The 15,436-nt window shown below is 34.5% G+C and overlaps 1 protein-coding gene across 1 annotated transcript; it reads left to right on the forward strand.

The window, feature by feature from the left end:
* Positions 1-1,073: 1,073 nt before the first annotated feature.
* Positions 1,074-12,021, forward strand: LOC123545292 (carbonic anhydrase 1-like). The gene is made up of 8 exons (XM_045331629.2): positions 1,074-1,247; positions 1,621-1,653; positions 5,999-6,163; positions 8,143-8,288; positions 8,964-9,126; positions 9,963-10,126; positions 10,514-10,595; positions 11,722-12,021. The coding sequence occupies exons 1-8, from the start codon at positions 1,169-1,171 to the stop codon at positions 11,847-11,849; spliced, it is 960 nt and encodes a 319-aa protein (XP_045187564.2). The 5' UTR covers positions 1,074-1,168; the 3' UTR covers positions 11,850-12,021.
* Positions 12,022-15,436: the final 3,415 nt, after the last annotated feature.

The following is a 15,436-nucleotide window of genomic DNA, read 5'->3' on the forward strand; positions in this document are numbered from 1 at the left end:
TCTTTAATCCTGCTTTGTGAAAAATAAGATATAATTAATTTGACAACCTTATTTTTTGCCTAATTTTAAATGCAAAGAACACAATTACATTTCCATAAATAACAATTCGCTTGTCAGTAACGTTTTACAATTAATATATTGCCATAACTTGCTTATATAGCAGTTTGTATTAAGGTTCTCAGACACCGTCAATTATAATAGCAAAACTGGAACTCTCTCAACACGACAAAAAAGTCTGTTTGATTGAGCCTTTGCATGGACGATTGTGGAAATGCATACTAGCGTCCGTATTAGAAATATTCAAACTACGTGTTTTAAAAATAATAGGGAATTAAGAAAGGAAGTTAAATGAGTGTTACGAAAACAGTAATGTGGTTAACAATGATTTCTTTAAAAAGAAATCATGAAAAAAATAGATGGCTTAGATTCAGCCAAGGAAGTTATAATGAATAGGTAATAATTACTCATACAAAAGCTTTAGATGAATTTTTTTTTTCATTGAAATAATTGATAGAATGCGCTATGTTAAATCATTTGTAAAATTAAAAATCAAAATACTACAGAACTCCCCCGTAGCTGACCTTCTTGTTGGATTTGAATGAAACTTTACAGTAAGTATTTGTAATAATAGTTACTAATCTATATAAGTAAAACACACATCTCTTGGTATATTTTTCTCTGCTATGCGAACATTTTGTCTCCCATAAAACGCTATCATAAAGCATCTCTCAGATTAATAGATGGATAGATAAAGGTTCTAAAGCACTATTCAACAAAAAGTCATTTAAACGTTTTTTTCTTCTTGTTCTTGGAAAGTGATTTTTGTATGACGTGTACTGTTTGTATGTGTATAATAAGTAGTCTATACAATTTTGTTTGTTTGTTCGAATAAGTTTCAGCCTTCATGGTAAGTGAAATCTATATTAACAGCTTTGTTCGTTCGAATATGTGTTTGTTTGAATGGGTTTCTGTTTGCATGGTAACTTTGGGCGCGAAAAAGATCTAGTTACAAATTCGGAGTTTGTGAGCCCCTGCCTTAACATCTGTTTCAAGAAAACTATTTAAACGGCGATTTGTAAAGTATCAATTTATAGGGACCGTGCAATTTCACCAAAAGGATAACACACAATTTCTTTCAGGAAACTTATTAATTGTATCCTATTTCAAGATGAACTACAGTGGTGTGTTACGAATTGTTTTTCTAATGTCTGTGTTATCGGATGCTTACGGAAAAATCGGTCATAATGGTATTCATATACATATTTCTACCAATAAACAAAAATACACATATTTCTATTGTTATTAGTAATAGCATATTAAATAGTTTGATAATGTTATTTGAATATAACGTAAATATAAATGTACTGTAAATGGATAAGATGACATAATTACAAATAAGCAATTTCGATGATAAATCCAAAAGTAATGTTTATTTCAATTTAAAATTTAACATATGGTTATCTTTTACTCGAGGGTACCAGATTTTATATTTATACTCATCGCTATTCAACAAATGAAAACTTTCCATATAGTGTTAACGGTGATAAGACATTTTGTTTGCAAATTTTGTCATAAGTAATAGATAATCCTTTGAGTTAATAATTGTTGTCTTTCTTTCAGTGTACATGTATAAGAATGTAAATGGAAAACCAGGTAAAAATTTTGCAATTTTCTTCAAAACCATGTATTTTGCTTAAGCACACTCAAACCCTGAATATGAATGTAAACTATGTAATGATATTTGAATTTGTGTTTGCTTTCGAAATTACATGTTATGCTGAAAAATCAGTCACGTTTTTTTATCAGTCAGAATCGTTATTTCATAAAGCGCATAATACAAACATGATAAACAATGGGTTGAAAAGAAGTTTTACAATTAATTCGTCACACTTCCGGGGTGTTCTCTCGTCAAGATTGATACTGTCTTTATTTTATTAGGCATTAATAATCTACTTTTTAACGATTATTTCAATAAATCATTTAACTCATTATGTTAATATGACCTTTATATTTTTCGGTATAATGAAATAAATGTTGCATTTCCGAGAGGATGATATGAAAAATGTTGCTGACGCCTCGGTCGATATTCATATATCTCGAGGTGAACATTTTTTTTCATATCCCCATCTCAGGAATGCAATATCTGTATATTAGCGTACAATAATAGATTGATCCGAATGTCGTTAAGACTGACTTTGTCTTTAAGAGGTAAAGAAATAGGAACATTTGGTGTTTCAACAGGAAAAGCCAAATTAAAGGAATATTAAATTTGTTTCTTTCAACATTTTTATCATTTTGTTCAACACGTGTAATAAATTAAATATGTAAAAACAAATCATTTGATAATGCATGAAATGACATAAAGTACTTTACATATAAAGATTGTTTTGGAATTACGTGGAATTTACCCATATCTGATTAAAACTTGGCAGAAATTGTTTTTTATTTGACAAATAATGTGATAAGTCGTTATTAAAGGGCGTTAAACAACACTTTCGTAAGTTTTGATGATGTTGACTATACTTGGCTCTTGATTAAAGCATTTATTTTACCAATGTCTTTTTCGAAAGACTGCATTATGAGAAAAGTGGGCTGCCTTTCTGGCATCTCGTTGAACAAAGTTCTTACCTAATTCAATAGAACGATCCTTGTCACGAATAAAAATGATAGTTATTTCATACGTTTTAATTGACATTCATTAAAAATGAACTTAAACCTCACAGACGTCCCCATTAGATTAAATATACATTTCCATATTGTGCTCAGTCTGGCTAATGTCATTATTCAAGAAATTGGTCATGGTAATAGTAGTGGAAATATTTATATATGTTTCAAGTATTTATCTGGAACTGATTCGAAAGCGAAAATGCCTACCTGCATACTAATTACAATGCCTTATCAAATTTCTCTCGAATTATTTTTTGTAACATTTTTGTAAGAAAGGCACCTGATGGCATCTTGTTTAGTCTAACCTACAGCGATACATTTGATACATACGGCCAATGCGTCATAATTTCAATAGCAGACATTAAGTTTCATCGCATTTAGAATGCGCTTAATTAGAAATTATAATAGGAGGTAACCAACATAAAACCACATGAATACAATGCTTAATTATACTATAACAAAGGCTTCTTAAGAACAAAAAATCATAAAAATTTTCCACGAACTGTATTATCTTGCCTCGTATAGCCACAAACATACGAAATGACACCATGTGTATGGAAATAACCTATAGCAAAAATCAACTGCCAAACCAATGCATCCAAAACTGTACATATAAATGACAGCTTTATGGTGTTGTAAGTGGATCACGGCTAACCGCAAATAAATGATAATGTAGCATTATTTGGTAGAAGAAACCTTCCAAACTGGCTTACGGTAGGTCGTTTGATCTACTCGAGCGTCCACATGGCCCTAAACAATGCTTAGAGAAGCACAAAGAGTTTTTCTCTAAGTCAGCAGTTTGGCTTAAATTGACAACCAGTGACAGCGTGTCTTGTGATCTTAGGTTTCTGACCGGTTTATACACTTCTATCATTTCCCTAATATAGGCAGGGGATTGATTGTGTAAAGCCTTAAAGGTGTAGGTCAGAACCTTGCACTGTACCCTGTATTTCACTGGCAACCAATTGAGCTCCTTCAGAACCTTTGTTATATGACTGCGACGGGGCGTCTTAGTTTTTGGAATACCACTTAACAAGGCATTACAGTAGTCTAACCGTGAAGTAACCGGGCTTTTTATAAAGGTATTTGTGGTATCACTGGTAAGATACCTTCTGATGTGACCTATTCTGCGTAGCCCGGCACACCGAGTTGACTTGTTGTTCCATATCCATACTGTTGTCAAATACTGCACCAAGATTCCTAACACATTTTGTGGATTTTATCAGAGAGTCATCGACCTTCACCAAGACGTCATCAATGTACTTGGAGTTATGCTTTGTTGTGAATAACATTACCTCTGTTTTATCAGCATTGAGCTTCAGCATGTTGCAATGCATCCACGAGACAGCTCTCAATACGGCGCAAAGCCTCAATTTAAGCCACAGCCTGTATCGGCTTAAAGGACAGGTATAATTGAGAGTCAACGGCGTAGAAATGAAGACGAAGTCCATGACGTCTGCATATGGCACCCACGGGTTTAGTGTACATGATATAGTTCTTTAGACCAAGCACTGGTCCCTGGGGCACACTGTTTTTCATTAACATAGGCGTCGGCAACCCACCATCAATGCACACAGTTTGATAGCGGTCACTTAGATATGATGACATCCATGCAAGTGCTTTGTCTGTGACTCCAAAATGATGTTCGAGTCGGTGTAACAGCGTTTGGTGGTCAATCGTGTCGAAAGCTGCAGACAGATCGAGTAGCACGAGGACTGTTACAGAACTTTTGTCGAGAGATGTGAGGATGACATTCTGTACCTTTATTAAAGCCGAATCAGTTGAATGAAACTGTAGTCCTTCATGTTGCTTATTTTCAGCTGTTTCATGTAACGTCATGATAATCATTGTATTTTTACAAGCATCCCATAAATACATATGCATTGTCTTAATGTGAACCAATCCCTATGCATAACTGGATCATTAAAACTGAAACTGAGTTAAGTTTATACCGACATGCAGTTAAATAAATATAAGATATGACTTCTCAATAGATTTCTCAAACATTAATAAGGAAATGAACCATTAGAAGTCACTGCATTTTTACTAGAATATAAATGAAAATATTGTCCTGTGCTTTTAATGGCCTTAAATATCATTACTTAGTAATAGATAATTAATAATAAAACTATCTTAAAAAGGAAACAAGGAAGAAAATGAAAGGAAATGAAACAAGGACGGCTTTTACGAGTTTAAGGAAACGTATTCAGAATGACTTTATTATAAGTTAATAAAGATTTACTGTCATGATTAAACATGTACCATAACTTTAATCATACGTTTATTTACAGATAATTTTCAATGTTAAAAAAGCTAATAAAAATACAATCATTTATTTTTTGTTATTAAACAGCACGATATGTTACAGGGGATGTTTACGTCTCTGGTGTTGTGTTATAACAGTATCTTTTGAATTGTATATCAACATGAAAGTTGTTTGTATATGTTAATGGTTCACATTTGACAAAACCTGAAATGTTAGAATTCTTTCTGTCCGTAAAATAAATTAAGAATTTATCTTATTTTCTTTTTTTAATATTACGGTTTAATATAGAAACTTGACCGAAAAATGAAATTTTCGAAATAGCAGACTTCATGAAATAAACTCCAATAATTTGCATGCAACCATAATAAACGTGATATGACGTCAGCTTGATATTATCATTCCTCATAATTTTGTAACAAACATTGATTATACAACTGAAATCGATTAAAAATCTCTAAAATTATTCTTTGAAAGCATAGAATGCAATCAGGCAAAATATTATTAGACTTAGATGGAATGTGTCTGCTAATGAGCTGTCTGTTCATGAGATGTAACTAACGGAAAGAGCAACACACCTCACGCCCGCTTGCACCGGCTTACGCGAAATTCGATTACACATTCTATTACACATATATTGAAAGAATATGTAATACAACAATACTGAATCCATGAACGGGGAGACTTACTGCGGCCGCCACATAGCATTTAAGGATTCCTGCTGTGATAGTTAATGAAATTTATAAGAAGTTTCTCTGGAACCATAGAGTGCAAACAAGCAAAGTAATTGTAGACTCGCTTTTACCGAGTCTGTTTATTGGAGGTGATGGAAAGTGCAATGGGGTCATTGCACTAATGTGTCACCTTAAACCAGTTCTGCATTGTCAATACGTATTGAGACAATAACAAGAACTTAAACGATACAAAACGTTTGCTTTTGTTCTGTCCGGTTTTACTTCTTTTGTATGTAGGACCAGACGATTGGACACTATAGATCAATATATATATTGCAAAGATATTTTATTAATATGTACCTTTATTCTGTCTAGTCTGACTTTCTTTCTATAGGACCAGACGATTGGCCAAATCAGTATCCAGCTTGCAGAGGGCGGTCTCAATCACCTATAGATATCCGCACAGAGGCAACTATTTACAGTCCGTACCTAACAGAGTTCATATTTAGCAGACCCTCACCAAGATCTAAATTCATTGTTCATAACAATGGTCATGCAAGTAAGTCGTCAAGTTCATAATACAATTTAACGAATCGCATACAGATTGTTTTAAACATCTTTCAAACGAAGATATGTTCGGATATATATAAATATTGGCCGTTCCATGAGAAAACCTCTGTAAATGACATGATATGATTATTGCATAATAAATAGTTTAAGATACTAGAAAATAACCCCTTCTTCTTATGTTCATGCAGGACCTAGTATATTGTAATTCAGCTTTTCTTCCATGTTCTACCATATTTTACAAATAACTATTATTTGTGTTGATTCCAAAGCACACATGAACCTTGAGAATATAGAGGTGTATAGATAAAATGCCCGTGATGAAACCAAAAATACAATGTAAGTTATATTTTAAAATCATTTTAAACCGGCATGCCTCCAGATCGTTCGACAACAAAAAAAAATAATTTTTTTTTTATATATCTTGAAATAAATGCTATATTTCTTAAGAAGGCTTTAAAACTTAATTACTGACCAACTTTATGTTACGGAAACACATGAGAATTTGCTGTTTTTACTACTTTTTACGATGAAAATCGAAAAGCGTTTATCACGCTTTTACTCCAGGTAAACTGTCTCGATTATAAATATCATTCTATATTTCGAAGTCATTATTCACTACTTCAGCTATAGCGCTTTTAGTTACGACTATGGGGAAAATGTCTTTATTGCCACGGCGGTCCGGGGTTCGATTCCCGACGCGGTCATCCTTTTTTCTTGATTTGGAATTTTTAAAATATTTTAGAAACAAAAATTTATATTCTAATGTTCATAATATGACCAAACTTCAGTTTGAAAGAAAGGTAATTTTTTAGCCAAATCTGGAGGTCAGTGCCTTTAAACTGCTTCTAATCTAAATATTGAAATGAGATGTTTAGTTAGTGATATGCATAATTTGTCGCATAAATGACATGAGAAGTACACATCATACACAACGACGTCATACTGCTTTCATGACGGTCTTAACATCGCGTCTCTAAATGCATTCGGTGGATTGGTTAAAAGGATTGTATGTCATCAAATAGTGAAGATAATTTCTAAGACATTTTCAAACTTGAAAGGTAAAAGTATGTTCTTCATGAAAATATATTTATACAATACAAAACGGATGAGCCAGGTGTGAAATAGATCATTTTGCAAAATAAATTTTCATTGTGTATATACGTTTTATCAATTGGAGCAAATGAGAATCTTGATACAAGAAACAAAGCAAGTTGAGCACATCTGTTTAAGAGAAAATTGATTTGTTTTATATAATGCTGGCTCGCCTCGGCAAAACAGTATTACGATAGGATTTTACTTGGAAAAACTACCAAAAACGCCGAACATCTCCTATTCCTTGCTCCCAGTTCTTTTCTTCAGTTACAAAGAGCAAGCCAGCAACCTAAAACAAATGGCGTTTCGTTTATGAAAAATGACCAATCAAAAGCTGGCTTACAAAAACCATAGTGTCCATAGGCCGCGGCCATCATTAATGAACGAAAATAGCTCAATGACACACAAAGGAACAATCTTTTGCAAGTAGAATATTGCACCAATCACTTCCCGATAATTGCAGAAATGAGCTTAACAGTTAGAGAAGCTTTAGGTAAATAAGCCAGTTGAGCACTTAGAAGCTTGCGAATTTGAAACAAATGCCATTAGAATCTTAACACTGGAAATATTTCAGGGACTGGATAAATGTTTATATTAATTTTAGGCAGAATGGTTGGTTCTTTGGTGGTAATAATGAGTTATGGCACTATGTGGACACTTCTCTAATATTGAGGTAGTACTATTCATAGACCCTTTTTCAATGGCATATCACTTTGATTTCCGTCTCTGCCCTCTCATAACAAGAGCTAAATGAGCCACTTTCTAGCTTTTTTAAAAGCTATACTTGTGATACTCTTATATAAGACGAAATGAAGTTTCAAATTTTTGCTTTAGGGACACATTAATTCTATTTTTTCTTATTAACTGTCTATTCAGTCCAAGTGAATACAGAAGGAAATTTCTACCTACACCGTGGTGGACTAGGTAATGTATATAGCACAGTACAGTTACACTTCCACTGGGGTGATAGTGATCAACATGGTTCCGAACATACTGTTAACGGCGCTTCATACCCGCTAGAGGTAAGTTAGATGCATGAACATTCTAGAAGTTAGAACTTAAAGAAAACTAACGATAGGTTGTTTTAACATGAACAATCACTTCTATGTGGACTGTAAAGCTGATTGTTAAACGAGATTCCCTTTTTGCTCGACTATTCGAAGAATAGGTAGAGGTATTAGACTCATCCATTCGTCGGCGTCTGCGTCGGCGTCCCGATTTGGTTAAGTTTTTGTATGTGTAAGCTAGTATCTCAGTAATCACCTATGGGAGTAGATTGAAATTTTACACACTTATTCACTGTGAAGAAATGATTTACATTGCACAGGTGCCATAATTCTACTTTGCATTTTTACAAAATTATGCCCCATTTTCGACTTTTTTACGTTTTTGTATGTAAGCGGGTACCTCGGTATCTCAATACCCAATATTGGGACTAGATTGAAACTTCACACACTTATCCACTGTGATGATTTGACATGCATTGTATAGGATCCATAACTCTGTTTTGCATTTTTACAAATTTATGCCCCTTTTTCGACTTATTCATTCAACTGACAAGGCTGTTGAATAGTCGAGCGTTGCTGTCCCCCGACAACTCTTGTTCAGAATATTGGATTACATAGAAGAGTTTTTGAGATGACTTAACCTCTGACATTTTCTTTTCAACGACTCATGTAATTTTTTATTTGTTTCAGATGCACATAGTAAATTGGAATTCGGACAAATATGTGTCAGTGGCAGAAGCCATGAAGCATAAAGATGGTATTGCAGTCCTAGGAGTCCATTTTGAGATCTCAACGAATGATAACACTGTTTTAGACCCAATCATCCAGGCTATACAACAAGTGACAGATCCAGGTATATTATAATGTATACAGTGCAACACGGAACTAAAGCCAAGTTAAAGACCTAAATAGTCTTGTTTAATGTGAACTATTATAGATAAAAGCCCCAACTAACCGAGTCAGGTCTCAAGCAGGCATGTATGCAGAAAGTACTTTCCATTTTTACCAACACTTACAATGTATCATACCTTAGCTTTTGCAAACAATTTATAGACCTACTGCCATTCTACGATGCAAAAACTGACTAGAAGTATCATTGGTATGAAATATATAACCTCAGAGAAGTTAAGCTTTCGTTTTAAGATTTATAGCAATTACTACAACTTAATGAGAGCCCAGTGGTCTACGTCCAATTATTATCGTTCTTTTATTTCATTTTTGAAAAAAAGATCTTTAAAAACATTGTTCAATTTTCTTTGAATTATCGCCATTTTTGACACAACCAAGAAATGTTAAATATATTTTCCATTTGTATATTGAGCGAAGGCAGCGACTACTACTCCATATCATATGGTCCGTCTGATATTTCTGCTAGTAGATATCAAACATGTTTTCAAAAGCCATTTTAGCATTTTTTCCGGGACACCAAAATGATTGTAATTGAACTTACTTCTCATTACTTACTCGTACTTAGTACTTACCTGCTTTACTCAAACTTCTATTTAAAGTGTTGTTCACGTCATTTTTGCCGTATAACAATAAGTTTACTAAAAGAATCATTAGCTTGCATATCTTATTTTCATAAATGTGGTGTCTTTGAAACTTTGCATCAATACTTTTCTCGTTATATATAAGGATTTTCTACGGATACTTGTAGACACATTGAAGTAATAACCTCATTTTTTTCAGATTGGGATAACCGTGTGGAGTTAACAGCCATGTCGATAAGAAATTTGTTGCCAAAGAATGCATGTCGGTACTATAGATATCATGGTTCTCTTACGACACCTGAATGTCAAGAAAGTGTTATATGGACTGTATTTGCAGAAAAACTAACCATCTCAGAAAGGCAGGTAGGTGCAATATTTATCAAGTTCATATTCCAGCCAGATGAGAAAAATATAACAAACACGTAAAGACGGATAGGTACAAGAGCTCAGAGGCTGTTCATACAAACGTAAAAGTATAATCTTAATATTGTTTTATTCACTTTTTTACAGTACACATGTTACAAATTGTTCAATGAAATTATTATAAAAGATTTCAAAAAGAAAAAACGAGACATCAACAAAATAACAGAAAGAATAGAAAACAAATACAAAGGAAACAAAAATCAACATTACTTTTACTGTTATTATCTATATAACTGGATAAGTTTGTTCAAAATAAATAAAAAATGTTGCAATCACTGTTAAAGTATAAGCGAATTAAATGACCATACATTTTTGCATTTTAATCAGTTGAGCGTGTTTCGGCGATGCTTGCAACCAACAAGTAACGGCCATGGAAGCTCTTCTAGTCACAGTGCTCTTCCGCAACAAGGTAATATTTCTCTCCAGTTCTTGCACATTCATTTTACTACACAACATGCAGACTTCAAGTTATATCAAATTCTTGCATGACTGACATTAACGTGTTGAAGTGTGTTCGGGTTTAACGTCTATTTCAAAATTTTAAACTTATCCCCGTACACACTAAGTGCTAAAAATAAGCATGCTCGTCTAATATGAAATATATCACACGAATAATATACACGTGTACTCAATGCCTTTGAAAAAGGCAGAACAACAAGAGTTCAGCCACCTCGATGGCCTAGTGGTAGATGGCCCGCATTCGAAGCGGGAGGTTGCGGGTTTGCTCCCTAGCCGCGTCAAAAATGTGAAAAATTATACTAGCAGTTTCCTCTCTTGGTGCTTAGCGTTACGAGGAAAGTTTTAGTACTGTAATATGATTGGGTAGCGTATCATGTTATGTGTAAACGGCAAGATATTCCAGTGAGGCAATACTATCAAGTAGGACATTGTGCTCACTGCTTTAAGTAGACACTTTCGTTTTATGACTGAATGAAAATATTTATATTATTATATAGATATCTTAGTATCTATTATATATTATTTAATATTATTCTGTGACTTTAGAACATAGTTGAGGTTAAAGGGCGAGGCTTGGTGCGCATCATTAACCTGTTTAATTACCATGTACTGTATTACCACTATTCGTTCCAAAGTAGTTCCCAACTGTGTTCATTTATTTGTTTATTTTTTCCCTGTTGGTAGATGCTAGATGATCTATATTGTCTATATATTTTTGTGTAAATGTCAATAATGTTATCAATCATTACCATTAGCGTAGGAGAGCGGCCGGGCCACTTTTATTTTGGGAATTGTAGCGCAGCATATGGTTTTGTCCCTACCCCTCCCACCCCAAATTTTTGACGCCAAAAACTTTTTTTTCTCACAAAATAGTGATAAAGGGAAAAAAATCAATATCTGATTTGATGTGATGTGATGTCTATTGTTACTAAGGGGGAAGAGCGATTGTTTTGGTTGTGCGAACATTTTCAGGGAAAATTTGGGTAGTTCTAACTCGCAGCCCACTCCATCTTAGAAAGTGCTGTTAATTCTGTTTCGTAATGAAGTTCTAATTAGCAACTGTTTGAATTTTGTAGGTAACGCAACGCCGATAAGAGAATCTTTGGTGAACAACTACAGGCCAGTTCAACCGTTACATGGGCGGCATGTCTACAGAAGTTATTCATTATGGCCTGGAGCACAGTCTTTCGCGACATTTTTCTAAGGCCTTTTTTTTCTTTAATCTGATGACTTTAAATAAACAATTTTTATCAAATGACATCAAAAGTTCTTTATTCTTTTCAAACAGTATAATAAATTTTGCCGGAGTAACATGATTGATCTGAAATGCCTTAATACATAATGAAGTAAAATGAGCCGCGCCAAGAGAAAACCAACATAGTGACTTTGCAACCAACATGGATCCAGGCTAGCCTGCGCATCCTCGCAGTCTGGTCAGGATCCATGCTGTTTACTAACGGTTTCTTTAATTGTAGTAGGCTTTGAAAGTGAACAGCATGGATCCTTACCAGACTGCGCTGATGCGCAAGCTGGTCTGGATCCTTGCTGGTCGCAAGGCATGTTGACATGTTGGTTTTGACATGGCGCGGCTCATATATAAACTAGTATTACTGATTTAGAGAAAGGTATACCAGCACCACAATGTCTTATCCGTTTATTAGTCCCCTACTGGTTGAAAACCAGTTTCGGGGACTATAGGAATGCACTTTTCCGTCCGTCCGTCCGTCCGTCTGTCCGTCCGTCCGTCCGTCCGTCCGCAATTTCGTGTCCGGTCCATAACTCTGTCATCCATGAAGGGATTTTAATATTACTTGGTACAAATGTTCCCCATGATGAGACGACGTGTCATGCGCAAAACCCGGACCCCTAGCTCAAAGGTCAAGGTCACAGTTGGAGTTCAAAGGTCAACAGGGCTTTTTTCCTGTCCGGTCCACAACTCTCCCATCCTTGAAGGGATTTTAGTATTACTTGGCACAAATGTTCCCCATGATGAGGTGATGTGTCATGCGCAAATCCCGGACCCCTAGCTCAAAGGTCAAGGTCACAATTGGAGGTCAAAGGTCAACAGGGCTTTTTTCCTGTCCGGTCCATAACTCTCCCATCCATAAAGAGATTTTAATATTACTTGGCACAAATGTTCCCCATGAGGAGACGACGTGTCATGCGCAAAACCTGGACCCCTAGCTTAAAGGTCAAGGTCACAATTGGAGGTCAAAGGTCAACAAGGCTTTTTTCCTGTCCGGTCCATAACTCTCCCATCTATGAAGGGATTTTAATATTACTTGGCACAAATGTACCTCATAATAAGACGATGTGTCATGCACAACTTTCAAACCCCTAGCTCAAAGGTCAAGGTCACACTTAGCAGTCAAATGTTAACATAGCATGAACAGGGTCTGTTTCGTGTCCGGTCCATAACTCTGACATTCATTAAGGAATTTTAATATCACTTAGCACAAGTGTTCCCCATGATGAGACGACGTGTCATGCGCAAATCCCAGACCCCTAGCTGAAAGGTCAAGGTCACAATTGGGGGTCAAAGGTCAATAAGGTTTTTTCCCTGTCCGATCCAGAACTCTGTCATCCATCAAGGGATTACAATATTACTTGGCATAAATGTTTCCCATGATGAGACGACGTGTCACGCGCAACACCCAGTACCCTAGCTTAAAGGTCAAGGTCACACTTTGAGATCAATGGTCAAGAGGATTTTTTTCCTGTCCGGTCTATAACTTTGTCATGCAAAGCAGGATTTAGATATCAGTTGGCACAAATATTCCCCTGGATGAGACAACATGTCATGCGCAAGAACCAGGTCCCTAGGTCTAAGGTCAAGGTCATATTTAGAGGTCAAAGGTCAAATTCAAGAATGACTTTGTACGGAACATTTCTTCTTCATGCATGGAGGGAATTTGATGTAACTTGGACCAGACGATCACCACCATGAGGCACCCTTGTTTTTAGAATTACGTCCCTTTGTTTTTACTATAAATAGATTTTATTGTAACTTTTTTATTACTGGCGGTAGAGAAAAATCGAGACCACTTTTCTGTGGTACAGCATACATGTTACATCCAATTTTTAGGTGTATTTTGACCTATCTCTACCTGGTAAAGAGTTTCTTGTGGACTTATATTATATAGATTTTTTTTTTTTTTTTTTTTTTTTTTTAAAGATTAATTTCCCTTTGTTGTTACTATAAATAACTTACATGATAACATTTTTATAATCAGCCAAAAAAATTCAATATGAAAACAACTATAGGTTTTTATATATATAAATTTTAATCCAAGTGTTTTGTTATAACATATTGTATATATAGTACAATATTGTTTATACATCATTGACAGATATCAGTTCATTATGTTATACTGCAGTAGAGAAAATTAGGTGCCTTCCAGTAGGGGACTTTGTATTACATGGCAATACTTCATTCACTTGTTATAAATTGTTCTTCTGTTCTGCATGAAATATATTGTCTCAATTTTGAACTCGATGAAAGAACAGTTCCTCAACTATTACCTGTCACTTCTACAGAATCTGCATTTATGCCAGGAAAATTGCCAGTGGAGATAATTTGTTAAGAATTAGTGAACAACATCTTTACAGAATAAATTGTCAAAGCTTGCGGCTAACATACATACATGATAAAAATGGCAAAATATAAGCATTTGTCAATAATTCTCGCTATTGCCATGTAACAGAACACTTTGTGTGAACATTTCTGAGAAAACTAGATTAGATTTTGAATTTTGCCTAAAACGCAAAAATAGATTTGAAATACCAAATACGACAGTAGTCAGTAGCCGACAACAGCGTTATTAACGTCTACAACCATTTAGGTGACAAACATATAGATATACGAAAACAGTAATTAAATGTCGACACACAGTGTAAAACTAATCAAAAACCGATACCGCTGTATCCCCAGGATCTAACGCAAATGCAAATTGCCAAACAAAGGAGAACCACCTTAACAATATTGTTTTATGTATGTATATGTACCTAATGCACTAATTAAAAGTAAAATATCGATAAAGCGCTAGATATTCTTATGATGCCTATATCAAACAGTCAAACAGGTTGATGATAGATGTAGAACAATTTGCAGAAGGCTTAAAGCCACTATATTTTCAACCAACCTCACACGCACGCTTATTACATGGATAATGTTTATAACACAAGACAAGAAAGCGGGACTATAAAACCCAATAATTAAATAAATAAATCAATCAATAAATAAATAACTTTTGCTGGCATATATACATAAATAGTCTCACTAATTGACCTAATTTTCTTACCTGATTCGATAATTCAAAGAGTCCATTGCCTACTTTTTAATCTGAGACTTCATCGCAGACGCCAATATATATTTATATTGTTATCACCCATTTAATATCAGAGAGTGCTAAATAACATTTAGCTATACTGGTTATATTGGTGACAACATTGGAAAAGAACAAACAATCTCCTGAATTTTACATTATTTGTATAATATTACATTAAATAAACTTTTTAAAATAAAGCGTGTTCAGGATTGTCAGAAATCAAAGCTTAAATTTCAATATAGAACCACATTATTTTATCTATGGCTGGTCTCCTGATTAATGAAATGTTCATGTCAAGAATGTCGTGTTTAATGAACTGTTTGTGCTAATAGTAAAATATCCTGCTTAAGTAAATCATGCGAGCGTTCCTGCGTCATAATGCCATTATCGCCTACATTTCGAACTGAGAAAGACCTTATTCCGCTAAACATGTTATATCGCTGATTGAAAACAAGAAAAACTA

This window comes from Mercenaria mercenaria, chromosome 1 (assembly GCF_021730395.1).
Source record: "Mercenaria mercenaria strain notata chromosome 1, MADL_Memer_1, whole genome shotgun sequence".
Taxonomy (NCBI): domain Eukaryota; kingdom Metazoa; phylum Mollusca; class Bivalvia; order Venerida; family Veneridae; genus Mercenaria; species Mercenaria mercenaria.